Source organism: Oryctolagus cuniculus, chromosome X (assembly GCF_964237555.1).
Source record: "Oryctolagus cuniculus chromosome X, mOryCun1.1, whole genome shotgun sequence".
Taxonomy (NCBI): Eukaryota; Metazoa; Chordata; class Mammalia; order Lagomorpha; family Leporidae; genus Oryctolagus; species Oryctolagus cuniculus.
This window is the reverse complement of record NC_091453.1, coordinates 114,162,970-114,178,298: the sequence shown is the minus strand read 5'-3', so window position 1 is coordinate 114,178,298 and position 15,329 is coordinate 114,162,970. Positions and strand designations below refer to the sequence as shown.

The 15,329-nt window shown below is 39.5% G+C and overlaps 1 protein-coding gene across 1 annotated transcript in view; it reads right to left on the bottom strand.

Moving 5' to 3' along the window:
* ADGRG4 (adhesion G protein-coupled receptor G4) overlaps window positions 1–15,329 on the bottom strand; it is a 199,211-nt gene that overhangs the window by 101,692 nt on the left and 82,190 nt on the right. Inside the window, 9 exon segments of the mRNA XM_051826944.1 lie at window positions 4,109–4,227; window positions 5,890–6,022; window positions 7,638–7,801; window positions 9,314–9,359; window positions 10,575–10,621; window positions 11,512–11,576; window positions 13,184–13,278; window positions 14,569–15,105; window positions 15,108–15,329. Of these exon segments, the coding sequence (XP_051682904.1) occupies window positions 4,109–4,227; window positions 5,890–6,022; window positions 7,638–7,801; window positions 9,314–9,359; window positions 10,575–10,621; window positions 11,512–11,576; window positions 13,184–13,278; window positions 14,569–15,105; window positions 15,108–15,329 (1,428 nt within the window).

The following is a 15,329-nucleotide window of genomic DNA, read 5'->3' as shown; positions in this document are numbered from 1 at the left end:
TGATGTTGAACATGAACTAGTCAGTTGGGGCGGTTGACTGTAGCCCCTTGACATGGCCTCTCCCAGTGTCTTGGCTCAGTGGTGTGCTGGATCCAGCTTCTGATGTACTAGACCCAGCTTATTCCAGTTTATATCAGCTGTTAAATTTTGAGGAATTTTGTGAATTTGTTATTAAAACACAGCTATTGTTTAAAAATTATATAAACTACAATGAAATCAATTATACCAAAAATAATTGTGATGCTCAAAACTCATCACTTCCTCATTATTCTGCTACATTTTATGACTTTATGTTCTTGTGATTATTTACCTCTATCGAAGCTGTGTGTGCATCTCTTACCACATTCATAGTTCAGTGACTACACATTGTTGCATGTAGTCAGTTGAAAACTAGTAAGTGCTACACATCTACCATTTTAGGATAGAGCTGGCTGTTAACGTATTTTTCACACATCAGTGTTTGTGTTGTGGGCTAGGTTAGGCTCAAACTAATATTTCAGACTCTTGCCTTTTACTTAGAGAAGAATTTTAAGTACAAGCACAAACACGACACGCAGCATGGTAAGGTTTATTTACAAAGTGAGAAGAATACACAGGAACATGAGCGCTTTATTAAGGGAAAGTGGGCTAGGAAGGGTAAACAGGAACTTTCATACCCTGCTTTCCCTAGATCCACCAGGCAAGAGAGAGAGAGAGAGAGAGAGAGAGAGAGCGCTTTCCCCTTCACCAACTTCTTATGAGCTTCAAAAAGGGAAGTGGTTACATAGTCTGATTGACAGGTGAGTTGAAAGGATTACATGGTAGGGCAGGGGAGGTGTGGCCTCCAGCTCATGAACTAGCTATCTCCCTGAGTTTTCCCACATCACTTGGGCCTCTTAAAGTATGATGTCTGGGTTCTACAGGGAAGCATATCAAACAAGAGTGTACTAAAAGAAAGGATACAGAAACTTCCAGTCCTCTTAAAAGTTAGTCCCCTAATTGGCAGTGTCATTACTGCCATATACTACTAGGCTAAGTAGTCACCAGCTAGTCCTGAATCAATGGGTGTTTACCCAATTGACAAGGAGAGAATGTTTGGCATTTTTTAAACAGCATACAACAGCTAGGTATTATGCATGCATTTTCTTATTGAATCATCACAAAACCCTATTTGATATGCACTCATATTATTTCTTTTATATAGATTTAGAAATCAAGACACTGGGTGATTCTAGTTCAGTTCTGACTCCACAGGTTCAGTTCTTTGATATCACTTTTTGCTACAGCGTCTGTGCCTTTATTCCTTTTCCCAGTAGTGTTGGGGATTGGGACAGCCATGTTTTGCAGTCCTTCTATCTGACCTCCTAGGAATCTCATTGTTCTCTTTTAATTGTCCACAGTTCCGCCCTGATAGTGGAATGAGCAGAGATGGCTTTGGGAAAAATTCTGCCCAAGTTCACTGAACCCTGACGCATCTTCCATATCATAAAGGTAACAAAATTAACCACAGAAAAGAACTCAAAGAACTTTGAAATAAGGAAATATTTTCTAACTCAATGATATTGAGAAGTTCAGAAAAAAATGAGCATTTATATGAAATAACCAAAGAGTCTTTCTCCAACCAAGATCTCTAGTGCTTGTCAGCAAGTTTGAAAACTAAAGAAAATAAATTATTTTAATGTAGAGATATTTTCTTTCCTTTACATCATACAATACTCATTGTTCACTAAGACCCTAACTTACAAGGACAAGAGAAAGATTTCCCCAGAGTCAATAAACTTGATAGTTCAGCTTTTATATATCTAAATCACCATCCAACTATTCTCTTTCTCCACAGTATTTTTTATAAAGTGACTTCTGAAAGTAATTTAAAAAAAAAAAACAACCCAATGCAGTGCTTCTGTTGTTGTTATGGATATTTGTTAGCTTTTTCTTCCACAAGAGAAAATTCTATTAGCGTGTCTAAACAAAATGTGTCACTCAGAAGGAGGGAGGTCAGCATGAAACACAGACCTTTCTATATTTCCACCGACTCACTTTAAGGTGAAACTTTCCCTGCTGCCCTGACTCATAATTTCAGATCCAGGAACCATCAAACCTATGCTTGCTTTGCTAATTGTTCTAGATATTCCTTGAAAAGGATATTATTTTTGCATTTTCTGCAAGGAAGACAAGTCCAATTCCCTGGCCCTTCTGCAAGGTACTGAAATGCTTGTTCCTCAATTCCAAACAATTCTTTATGCAAGGGACCCACTTGATGCAATAGAGCCACACCTAACCAGCTGGGTAGAAATGGAAATCCTCAGCCAGCACCTGGCTCACTTGGCTAATCCTCTGCCTGCAGCGCCGGCACCTCGGGTTCTAGACCCGGTTGGGGTGCTGGATTCTGTCCCAGTTGCTCCTCTTCCAGTCTAGCTCTCTGCTGTAACCCGGGAGGGCAGTGGAGGATGGCCCAAGTGCTTGGGCCCTGCACCCGCATGGGAGACCAGGAAAAAGCACCTGGCTCCTGGCTTCAGATCAGTACAGCGCTGGCTGTACTGGCCATTTGTGGGGGGTGAACCAACAGAAGGAAGACCTTTCTCTCTGTCTCTCTCTCTCTCTCTCACTAACTCTGCCTGTCAAAAAAAAAAAAAAAGAAATGGAAATTCTTTGATGAAAACAGATTTGATGTCCAGTGAGGGCCCACTTCTTGCATTGTGGATATCCATTTTGTTTTTACTATAACCTCACAAGGCAGAAAGAACAAAGAAATTCTCTGAAACCTGCTTAAATAGGCACTAATTTATATTCATGAAGGTTCAACTTTCTTGTCCTAATCACCTCCTAAAGATCTAATAGCCTCTTAATAACACCACAGTGGGGTTAGGATTTCAACATTTGACTTAAATGGTGAGGAGGAGGCCACAAATATTCAGCCTTTAGCAGACACCTCACCAAAGAAGATATACAGACAGAAAAGTTAAATGACCTGCCAATTGTACTTTACACACACACACACACACACACACACATCTCCAAGAGAACTGATAACATGTCTACACAAACATTTTTAAATGAATGTTCACAACCAGATTGTTAATAATAGCCAAAAGGTGGAGATGACCAAATGTCCATCAAAGTGAGTGAATAGATGAAATCTGCTATATCTACACCACAGAACACTATCCTGTCATAAAATGTGGGGCCAGCGCTGTGGTGCAGTGGGTTAACGCCCTGGCCTAAAGCGCCCGCATCTCATATGGGCGCCAGTTCGAGTCCTTGCTGCTCCACTTCTGATCCAGCTCTCTGCTGTGGCCTGGGAAAGCAAGGGAAGATGGCCTAAGTCCTTGGGCCCCTGCACCCACGTGGGAGACCCAGAAGAAGCTCCTGGCTCCTGGCTTCGGATCGGCACAGCTCCGGCCATTGTGGTCAATTGGGGAGTGAACGAGCGGATGGAAGAACTAACTCTCTCTCTCTCTCTCTCTCTCTCCTCTCTCTGTGTGTATCTCTGACTTTCAAATAAATAAATAAATCTTTAAAAAATATGGAACTATGTGAAGTATATTAGATATTAAATTTTTATATATTGAAATAAAATGGAAAATAATTAGCAACAAATTATAACAAAAACACTAACTTCTTTTGCTACAACACTACTTCTATCCTCATTAACTACCTTTTCTTTTTTTAAACTTTAATTGTATTTATTTGAAAGGCAGTGAGAAAGAGAAAGAGAGAGAGAACTGAAAGAGATTTCATCCACTGGTTCAGTCCCAAAATGCCTACAACAACTAGGACCGGACCAGGCTGAAGCTAGGAGACCAGAACTCCATCCAAGTCTTCCATGTGGGTGGTAGGGACCTAGGTACTTGGGCTATCACTTGCTGTCAGTATTTGCATTAGCAGGAAGCTGGAATGGAGAGTAGAGTCAGGACTCACCTGAACACTTGGACATGGGATGCAGGTGTCTCAAGCAAGTGAGTTAACTACTGCATCAAATGCCCACTCCAACTACCTAGTTTCTGAGATGGGATAATTGTAAGATAGATTTTCCTGCCTGAAATTTGTCTGTGTTCTTTCTAGTCTCAAGGCAAGGAGGCAAGCTATCTAAGGTTCCATTATTTCTGTAATGAGTGCAAAACAATCTTACCGTCACTTACGGTGATATTAGCAAGATCCAAAATCTTATCAGGAAGTCCTTGAAGCAACTTGCATTGCTTAAACTTTGGCTCTTCCCACTGAGATTTGCCTGTGTCGATGCTGATTGAGCTGAAAAAGAGGAGAGGAGAGCAAAAGGCGTTATCTAGCTTTCTCCTTGGAGGATGAGGCAAGGATAGTGTTAACACAAATAGTGAAGAAACAGGTGTGTCGTTGGCATGCCTCCCCCTTGGCCATCCCTGTTCTCTTAGTCAAGACAGCAAAGGTGGGAGCCTATCGTTTCTTTGTAAAGTGAAGAAAATTTTGTTCTCGGGGAGCCAAGTGAATGTAGGGTCAGCACTTGGAAGGATAAACAGCAAGAGAATGAGAGATGGGCATGGCAACGTCCAGCTGTTGAAGCATCAAGGCGAAGATGTTGTCCCTTCAAACCTGACTCTTTGCCCTGATTTTCACTTTTTATTGCTATTTTAAGAAGACATTCCTGTTGGAATGTGGTCTCCATCTCAGTATATTCATTTACTCAAGGCAATTAGTATAGGGCCCTCTGTAGCTCATTAGCCCTCATCATCTACTTCCCCCGTGCCTTATCCTGTTCAACCCAGTTCATTTCAAGTCAACTAATAAACTCATCTGAGGACAGTAACTGGTAACAGACAAATAAGACAGGGTTTTGTTCCTTTCCAGAGGAACCCCAAATTCTATGGTTTGATAGGCAAAATATAAAATGAACAGCTGCATGAACAAAGCTAAATCTATTGTCAACATTGGATCTTTGCAGGCACTGTAAGGACAGAGATGGAGAGAAACACCTCCCACACAAACAGCAAATAGTACAAGCAGACAAAGAGATACAGGAAGTGCTCCTTGGAGCCCACAATGGCAAATGGCTTTTTGGCTGGAGTGCATGGTAAAAGGAAGGGAGAGTAGCAAGCGAGATGGCAAGAGAGGGAGCCTGCAGTCTTGTGGACTGTATTTAGGGGGTGAAACTTAATTTGTGGGCATGATAGCAGATTTCTGGAAAATCACAATGGCAAAGGTTTGCAATATAGTTGGGAGGTAGCAGACAGAAGGCAAGGAAAATGCTGTAATCACAAGCAAAAGATAGTAAAGGGCTGGTACCAGGACAGTGGCCAAGGGGCTGGAAAGGAGAGGCTAGCTGTAAAAGCCGCCTGCCTTGCTGACTGATGAGCAGCAGGGAGAGAAAGGTAGGGTGCAGTCATACATGGCACTTTGTGAAAGAGTGCTTTTAAGCCAATGTTCAAAACCTGCTGCCCTTCTGGTCTTGCCCACTTAAGTAAGTGGCATAAGCCATTAATGATTGACAGCAAGAAAAGAGGGCTGATGATTTTACAAAGGAAAATGATAAAGTCGACAATAGAAGAGTGATTTAGTTAATGATTATAGCCCATCAGTGAGATAGCTTCTGAGGCTGATTTTTGAAATAATCATTAAGAAGGTGAATGCAAAACATGGCAAATGTTTGATAAACCATTGAGTGAAAGGGTAAATTATGTTACTGATAGGACAGTGATTACCACTACATAAAAGTTACAGGTATTCAGAGAAAAAATAAAGCCACTAAAAACAGCTGTGTTCAGGTGGCGGAGCTGTGGGTGACTTTTCTCTCATGTCCTCCTGAAAATTGTTATTATGTCACATGTGCATGTTTCAGTAAGTCCAAAAGGGGCGAGGAGGGAAGAGTGGTAGCAGAGGTAGATGAAGGGATTAGTTAGTGCATCTTTGGTCCAGCAATTAGAACGTGCTCTTACATACCAGATTCTAGTGGCGCTTCCATCCTTATTTTTGATGCATCTAGTTTGGGTTGTCTCTGTAGGGTTGGTTAATAGCCACTTATATGTCCCTTTGTATTTAGAGGCTGTTTCCTCAGCTTTGCACTTTCCCGGCTCTACACGGAAAATGTATGCACATTTTAAAGGGCAAAAGGCACTTAAAGGTACCATGAACATCCATTAGGACCCATCATTATTAGCCTTCACATAAACATCAGAAAATAAAAGAGGAAACTTTTTCCTGCTAGGCCTTTGAAACTGGACTTCCTTGAAAATAGCATTAAATTGAGTCTTTTCATATTTAAATAAGCCACCTCCTATAACCCTTTCCATTAAAACCACCAGTTGACAGGAGAGGTATTTTATTTTGTTTCTGTTTTTGCTTTGTTTTGTTTTAAATGGATCCCATGCATCAGAAAACAATTCAAGTCACACAAAGGGGTGTTAGAGTGAAATACAGAAAATCTCCACTTGCCAATTGTCCCCCTTCCAAGGTACCCACAGTTAACAGTTTGACGTGCATGGACCGTGCACTGACTACTTCGGGATGGTCTGTCCTTTCTGACCATACGCTTGGGGTGGATTTGGATTGAGGACACTCAGTGCAGCTGCCATGACTGGTCAAAGTAAGAGAGCTCTGTTTCTGATGGTGATTATGAAGTACAGGATTACCTCCACTATGCTACTAGGGCATGTACAGGACTACCTCCACCATGCTACTAGGGCATGGTTGGGCTACCAGGCATTTCCACCTTAAGGAAGATGTGACCTGTACTAAGTCATAAGCTAAGCTCCCACTTTTTACTGACCTCCCACTGTGCCCACAGCCACGACTCTGGAAATTTTTTCCACAGAGTGACCTGTGAAGTGGCCTAGCCAGCCCAGCCTCATCTCTGAGTGAGGGGGAAAGGTGTCTTGCTGTCACACTTGAGACAAGTTCACCAGAATCCGGTGCACAGCAGCTGTCACACTCCCCTGCCTTCCACCTCACTCTCATGCTCCAGCCCTTACAGCCTGCCCTAGGCAATGTCATTAGTTTGTTGCCAAGGATTGTGCTAATGCCTGTCTGTGTTATCTGGGTTAGTGCAAAGATTTTTCTGGGGCAAAAAATATAAAGCTGGCAGTAATAGGAACAAGGTGTAATGGCCTAATAGCTTTTCTCTTTTACCATTAAAGATTTACTAATCAGAAGAGGAAATGCGTGCAGCAGAAATCTGGGACAGTTCCCACATCACTTGCCAAGATGAATAGGATGACTGAGTCAATCAATAAATGAGCAGGTATCTATTGAGCATCTCTTTTGTGCAATACGGAAGCTCTCCACATCTCTGGGGATTTATGCACGAAAGCCAGCCCTCCCACTCAGTGAATGGACTGGCCACTGCTCATATCCAGAGCTCACCAATAGTCTCTAGCTAAACACTCCAGCACTCTGTTCTCTCAGGAGCTTTTGCTAGGAGAAAGGTCGCCTGAGCAGGTGAGTCCTGAGGCAGTGTAGGGGGAGGCCTCTTCAAACAGTCCACGGGAAATGTGTATTGTGAAAATACTATCTGTGAATGTCAAACATTCTTATTGCATTTTTTCCATGAACCTTTCAAAGTGTCCTTATAAAAAGGAACATGAAAATGACTTTTCTCCCTCGGAACTCAGCATTCCTTACCATGTACGTATGATGAGTTTTATACGAAGGGGCGTAAATTCAACCTGAAATACTCCTCTCTCATAAGTTACCTAGTTTTCTCACTGCAACATGCTCCGACTTTACTAATAACGTCAATTCATCTTGTGTGAAGTTTCCATGCTTGAGATTGCCATGTATTTTACTTCTGATCCTGCCAATCAATTTCCTGGGTGCTAGAGGAGAGTTGGCCTTTATGATGGCCTGAGAAACACAGCTGAAAAGTAGAACACATAAGAAAGATATTGCAGCTATGTCACCATGGTGTAACTTGGCTGGCACAACTGATGTTCAGTACAATTGATTTAATTGGTAGTCTGTAGATGTCAAAGTTTTACAGTTATTAAGTGGCAAATCTTAAGAAATGATGGAAAGCAGCATTTTGAAATCTTCTGATAAATTTTCTCCCATCCTAAGCAGTAAACTCGAAACCCATTTTCAAAAGAATGCTCAGTAACATTTGCACGATTTTGAAATTAAGTAGCCTTGTGACTTTTCTAGGAGTTTGTAGTAATTATTAGAGAAGATGGAGTATTCAGGATTAATATTTCAGGGAAAACCTTTTATCCTTCTGGTCTCCAATTTATCCATCATTACTGCAATAAGGCAAATAGGCACATGCTCAATTAGTCTGTAAAGATGTGTTCTGCAGAAGGCCTATTTCTATAATAGAATAATAATGATGATAATGATAGCTAACATTTTTGGAGTCCTTGCTCCACATGTCTTGATTCATTTTTATCCTTTTAACAATCTTCTGAGATAAGACAGCTACTCGGCCCATTCTAAAGAAGAGAGAACTGAGCCTTAGAGAAGGCAACGTTTCGCATGGTCACAAAGACCTACCTAGTATTTTTGTCCACTAAAAGATATGAAAGAACAGGACTGTCATTGATCTGAGAGTTTATAGCAAGGTCCTAAACCACTCTAAATTCCTGTAATATTCCATGAGAAAACCCATTTCAGATTCACAAACCTACCTATGCTTTTGTCCCATTTCCATTTGTAGCTTTGAAGAACACATTTGCTAAGCTGCTGAAAGTTAGATGTACCTGTGCTTACTCCAAACTTCTACATGCAATCTAAGTAATTCCTCCTCATTCCCTGATTCATATTTGGTGATGTTTCTGCTCATGCTACCCATTCCCTTCGGAGCCTGTTTCTTCTCAGCTTGCAGATTTCCAATCTCAAAAGGACTGCTCTTCTGAAATCTGTACTCTTGCTTGCAACACACCCTCTGCTCCAACACACTGGTCATTTCAATGACTTCTTTATGCACCATCTTTGGCTACATGTCCTTCATGATGTACATTAAGCATTTCAACAATAGCCAGGGTCCTGGAAGGATCTGGGCTAATCACAATTCTGAACAGCATGGAGTATGCTTCCAAGTTGCTGTTGCTATTGCTTTTCAATTTCCCTGCCCAGTATTTCATAGAGCTTATTGACCACAACACTTCATTCAACCCTATCCCCAATTATAACCACTTTGGACTCCATTTTCTCTTCAGCACAAAGAAACAGTGAGCACACTGCTAGGCTGTGCTGCGACCAACTGAAACAACTTATTTCATGAAGGCAAGAGCCCAATTACAGCATCTTTAATATAACCATTGGGTACTTTGATCTCCTTCTGGCAACTCTGATCAACAGGCTGCATACACAGAATTAAATGGAAGGAAATCAGAACTAAATGTACCAGCTATGAATAAACTCGGCTCCTACCTACCTGTATGGTACATGGAAACTTGTAGCCATTCTTTGCCATTCTCTCTGTTTCAAACAAACCAAAAGAAAAGTACATGGTCACTAAAATCTTTAAATAAATGTCACAATTGAGGACGAGGCTTATTGTTAACAACAGTAATCATAGTTATGCTTTTATGTTTATGTAACCCATTGCCATCGGAAAATCAACATCAAAACATCAATGCATTTTGTTCTCACACCAACACCGTAGGGTGGACAATGCGAGGATAGTCATCCCATTTTCTAGACGAGGATACTGAGTCCCAGAGAAATTAAATGATCTACCCAGTATCACACAGTTGACAAATCAGTGCACTAGGAGCAGAATCAGAGTATCTGGATTTTGACCTGGTGTTGACCAGGTCAAACTATAGTGGAAAACACTATAGTGATAGTGGAAAACACTATCAAATGTTTGCTAGATTTTTGAGTCCCATATTAAGCACTTAACATAAATTATCTCATTCTATTTTTCCAACAGCTTTCATTATACAGGTGAGGAAACTGAGGCACAGAGAGATTAATTAAATTGCCCACAGTCTCAGAGTCGGACATCAGAACAAAAGGGATTCCAACTCAGGCAGCCTGACCAAAAACCCTTTGCATTTATTGTTTGAGAGGAATTTGAGTCATAGTGTGCTATCTCCAATGTGTTAAATTTTAAAATTCTTATTCAGCTATTTACAGAAAGTATTTTAAATGATGGAAGATAATGCAGAAGTCACTGTAGGCTTGATTGTATTTTTGCATGGTCAAAATATTTATTTCTTATTTAGATAACTTGAAAACTGTATGCTTACTAATCATTTCAGGGTGTACTATTATACAGCTTTAGGCACTGGAATAAGTACCAAGAGTTGGGGCAATGATACCAAGATAGTTTTGTCACATTTCGAGTTCAAATTCATAGAAATAAAGGGCAGATTTTTGTGTGTGTGAGTGCCAGTCTTGCAAACGTGAGACAGGCTCTTTTGCAAGATGTCTACAACCCAGAAATTCCACTTACCATCTACAAACCTGTCATTCAACATTCTCATAGCCCACAAAATGTACCACATGGAGAGTTCAGAATATCAGAGGATGGTTTTCCTGATGAGTTCTTGTGCCATTCCCAAAGGAATAATATGACCCTCAATTTTCATAACTGAGTCTTGCCTAACAACACACACTGGGAGAAAGAGCTATTTACTTACATCTAATCAGGTATAGTATGGGTCACAAGTAGATTCATTTTGAAAAATTACTTACAATAGCTTGGTGTATGGCCATTTCTTCCTCACAAGTGTCTCTGTATCAAAAGCATCACAAAATTACAGAAAATGGCATACAGTCCCAAATACTCAGGGCACAAGTTCAGGAGAAAAACAACTATGAACAGATATAAAATTATAGACCCCATCCCACCCCCAAAGCTTGGAATTCAAATAGTGCCAGGACTCCAAGGAGGCATTTCTGGTCCAGTCCTGGCTGGCTGTTGCAGCCATTTGAGGAGTGAACCAGTGGATGGAAGTCCTCTCTCTCTCTTTCTCTTTCTAACTCTGCCTTTCAAATAAAATAAATCTTTTTTTAAAAAAAGAAATGTGTGTCCCCAACAAATTTTAACTTGTAGGTATTTCTCACTGTAAACATTCCAAGTTCCTTTTGGAATTTCTAATTCTTGAAAATTCACCACCCAAAATTAAAGGCATTCTAAACCTTCATGTGTTGGCTATTCCTAGCCCTTCATCCCTTTAAGGAAGGATTTTTTTAAGTCACACAATTATAAAATTTTAGAGAGTAAGGGGGCAATAGAGGTAATTCAGTTTAATTCCACTACTTTCCCTATTGATTTTCTTCAGTTTTGTTCTCCAGTATATATGTATATATGTAACATATACACATATATGTGTGTATATACATATATAATACATTATATAATGTATTATATATTATATTTAATAATATATATTATATGTAATATATTATATAATGTATATACACATATATATATAATATGTGTATTATTACACTCTAGTAATAATACACATTACACATATTTTTAAATTCCAAACAGAATCTGCATTACACACGTAAATCTAAATCCCCAAGGATGTGAACAAAGGAAATCCCTCTGGATAGGAAAAATTATGGAATGCCTTCAGCTTGCCCTTCGACCCACAATAGATGTCATTCACATACCTGATTTTAATTTGGATAGCCAGATTAGCAAGAGAAAATTCACTGTCTTGAAATATAGAATTCAACTGTAAAAGACCAAAGAATCCATTTTAGTATTCCAACTCCCCTATTTTAAGCCAGCAAAATCACCTGGGATGACATGATCTTTAAGCTTGCACTCATTATTTCAGCTGGCCCAGCATTTCCAACTGCTCCACACTCAGTTTTTCAGTTTACATTTTATCAAGTATTATGAGCCAAATTGTGCCCTCTCCCCTCCAAATTCAAATGCTGACACCCTAACCCCCAGTGTGTTTATTTTGAGGTATGGCCATTAGGAAGGCAATTATGGTTAAATGAAGTCATAGGGTTGGGCCATAATCCACTGAGACTGGTATCCTTATAAGAAGAGGAAGAGAAACCAAAGATGCATGTGCACACAGGAAAGACCATATAAGAACACAGGGAGAAGGTAGCAGCCATTTCAAGGTAAGCAGAGAGGGCTCAGCAGAAACCAGCTCTGCAAACACCTTTATCTTGGAATTCCAGCCTTCAGAACTATGAGAAAACAAATATCTGTTCTTTAAGCCATCCAATCCAGAATATCTTTTATGGTACCAACTCATTTTCAAGCCCTTAAAATCATGTCATGTACACTTGAAAGTAAGTGTTGACAGAGGGAGAATGGAAGCAGATGCGATCATTCTCTTGAGGTCTGCAAGCTGGTATCAACTATCTGGGAGACCATTTAATGATGGTTATTAAAAATGTTCATATCCTTTGATCTACTAATTCCAGTTCTAGGAATTTATCCTATAGAAATATTCGATAACCCCAAAATTTATTGCAAGAGCATTATTTTCAGCATTCTTTATAAATAGGGGAGAAATAGAAACAACCAAAGGTTCAGCAAAGGATATTTGTATTTTAAAAAAATGCACTATATTACAGCCAGATAGTGAAATACTAGGCATCTCTTAAAGTGTATGAAGTAGCTTTATATTTAGCAACATGAATATGCTCAAAGATACATGGCTAGGTGTGGGAATAAAGCAAATTGAAGAGCAGCAGAATTAGTATGGTTCTAACTATTTTTGTGAAAGAACACATATGTATCAATGTTATAACAAGTACAGAAAAATCTAAGAGAATGTACCTTGAACTATTAAGAGGAATTAATGCAAGGAGCAGTATCAGAGAGGACATTTACTTTGTGTTTTAGATGCCATTGTCTAATTTGTTGCAGAACATGTATTAATTTTACTATCAGAAAAAACATAAGGATGAATAAAACATTCATTGTGTTGAATAGAGAAAAAATAAAATTCAGAAAAAAATATTTAAATGTGATACCATATTGACATTGTTATCATTGCTATTTCCTTTCCTCAAATAGGAAACTTTGGCAAAGACTCAGAATTTGTGTCAGTGGAGGAAAATGTGTAGATCTTCACAAATAAGAACATTTCATAAAATCATTCCACATTGGCTGTGTGGAAGAGATTGCATACATCTCCCACGGTATTAAGTATAGAACAGATAGATTTGCAGCAAATTTAAGACAAATTAGCCATGAAATGGGTTACTGGTACAAAAAAGAGAAGACCTTGTTTTAATTGACTCAATATTTGTCACAAATATACATATTCACACATATTTATTTATATCATAAATATTCAAGATATTATTTTACCCAGTCTTCTGCAAATTCATGAATAAGACTGGTAATAAGGATCTTTGGCTCTTCATCAAAGATAGAGAAGTTCATTTCAACATTGTAGAAGGAAACTGTAATTAAAAATAAAAGGTTAATTTAATTCACTTCATTCAAGAAAGTCGACTACTGTAAATTTGATCAAAGGCTCTCTCTGTTTTAAAGCAAACCAAATAATGACATCTTATTCCTAAATTTTGTTTGACTTAACTCTAAGTCAAGAACCAGCAATTTTGGCTCCATATCTAAGAAAAAAATAGGATTTTACCATCTCATTTTTGCTTTAGTTATTTGGGAAGTTACATGATTTCTACAGCTGATAGGCACTCTACAAATCTCCCAAATTTTCCGTTTTTGTTGTTATCCAACAGATTTCTAGTCCATTCATGGCTAAGCTGAACAACGTGTCATAAGATCATTTGTCTTGAAAAAATAGCTATTTTTTTCTTCCTATGTCTTACATTTTGTTTCAGGTTTTTCTCTTCTTATTTCTCTCCTTTTGTATATCTTACTAAATTTCTGTTTTGGAATGCTGAAAGTTGAAGGAACATTGAAACTTTGAATACTGTGGAAGGCAAACACTCCCTGGCCAGAATAGGCATTCTTAGCCAGCTTGAGGTGAGGATTGGAGAAGACTGACACCTGCAAATGAGGAGTTCAAATAGCAGGACAGGATAACTTCTGGTCTTCTCTGGTATGTGGTCAACATGATCAACCCTAAGGCCATATGGCAAGGCATGAGTTACTAGTCCATGTTCATATGGCAGCATTATAGTCAGAACACCAAGAACAAAATGGGTGGAAAGGAGGCCAAGAAATTTCATACCAAGGGGGTGGACACTGTGGTACAGCAGGTTAAGCTGCCACTTGTGACACTGACACCCTATATTAGAGTGCCAGTTCAAGTCCTGGCTGTTCCACTTCCAATACAGCTTCCTGCTAGTGCAACTGGGAAGGCAAGGGGGAAATGGCCCAAGTATTTGGGTTCCTGTAATGCAGATGGGGAATCTGGATGGAGTTTCTGGTTCTTGGCTTTAGCCTGGTCCAGTCTTGGGTGTTGGGAGCATTTGCTGGCTCTCCTCTCTCTGTCACTCTGTCATTCAAATGAATGCATAAGTAAATAAATAAATAAATAAATACTTTTGAAAAAGAAATATCTTGCTAAGTGAAAAGGCATATTTGAATTATACTTCAATAAAACAATGACAAAAAAGATGACCAGAGAATTCTGTGTTTGGACAAGGTACCCTTGTCTGGGAAAATAAGAAACACCTTCATTTTTTTTTTGTTTTCAGATAACTGGCCACTTTGGAGACACCATGGCATGCATTTTGTTAGAAATGCATTGCATAATGGAACAGTACCTGTGCACTTAGTGCCAATCAGTGAAGTCAATGCTTCTGAAGATGGAGAGGAAGGGGTGGAGTCCATCCAGGTTGTCTCAAAAGAGGAAGAAACTAATGGAGACACAGTCAGTATAGAATTATGTATCTCTCCAGTGGATATGAGTGGAAATGAGGATCCAGTAGCAGCAGATATAGCAGTGGTTACATTTACTGGGGAGTCCGTTGTGGGCTTAGAAAAAATTGAAGTATGGGATGCTGATGCAGCTGGTATTCTGCTCCATGCAGATGTTATTGTGAGGCTAGGCAAATGCATGGAACCAAAAGATAGGGGGTAGTCAGTTGTAGAAGGTGATATCCTCATTCTACTAAAGAATGGAGATTGAGACAAAGTCCTATGATCAGCATGCACAGTAGTTCTGGGCAATGCCTCTGGGGATGTGGAAATGCATACACTGTCATCTGTGACTTTTGTAGAAATAGGGAGAAAAATTGGGACACTAGTGGTGATATCATCCATTGTAGGTGTAGGAGTGGTCTTGTTGAGTAATGTGCTTTTGTAACAAAGGGTAATGTTGTAAAGTTGGCGAATGGGTGTGCTGGTATCACGTCAGAAATCCTAAATGTGGATTTTGAGCCCTCCACTGTAGTGGAAGTTATAACATGAGGAGCATTAGATACAGTTGTCAGAGGGGGACCTGAAGGGAAACTAGGTAAGATACAAGTCAGCACAGGTATAGTGACCTTTGTGATTATAGATCTTGAAGTGGCATCAGAGAACT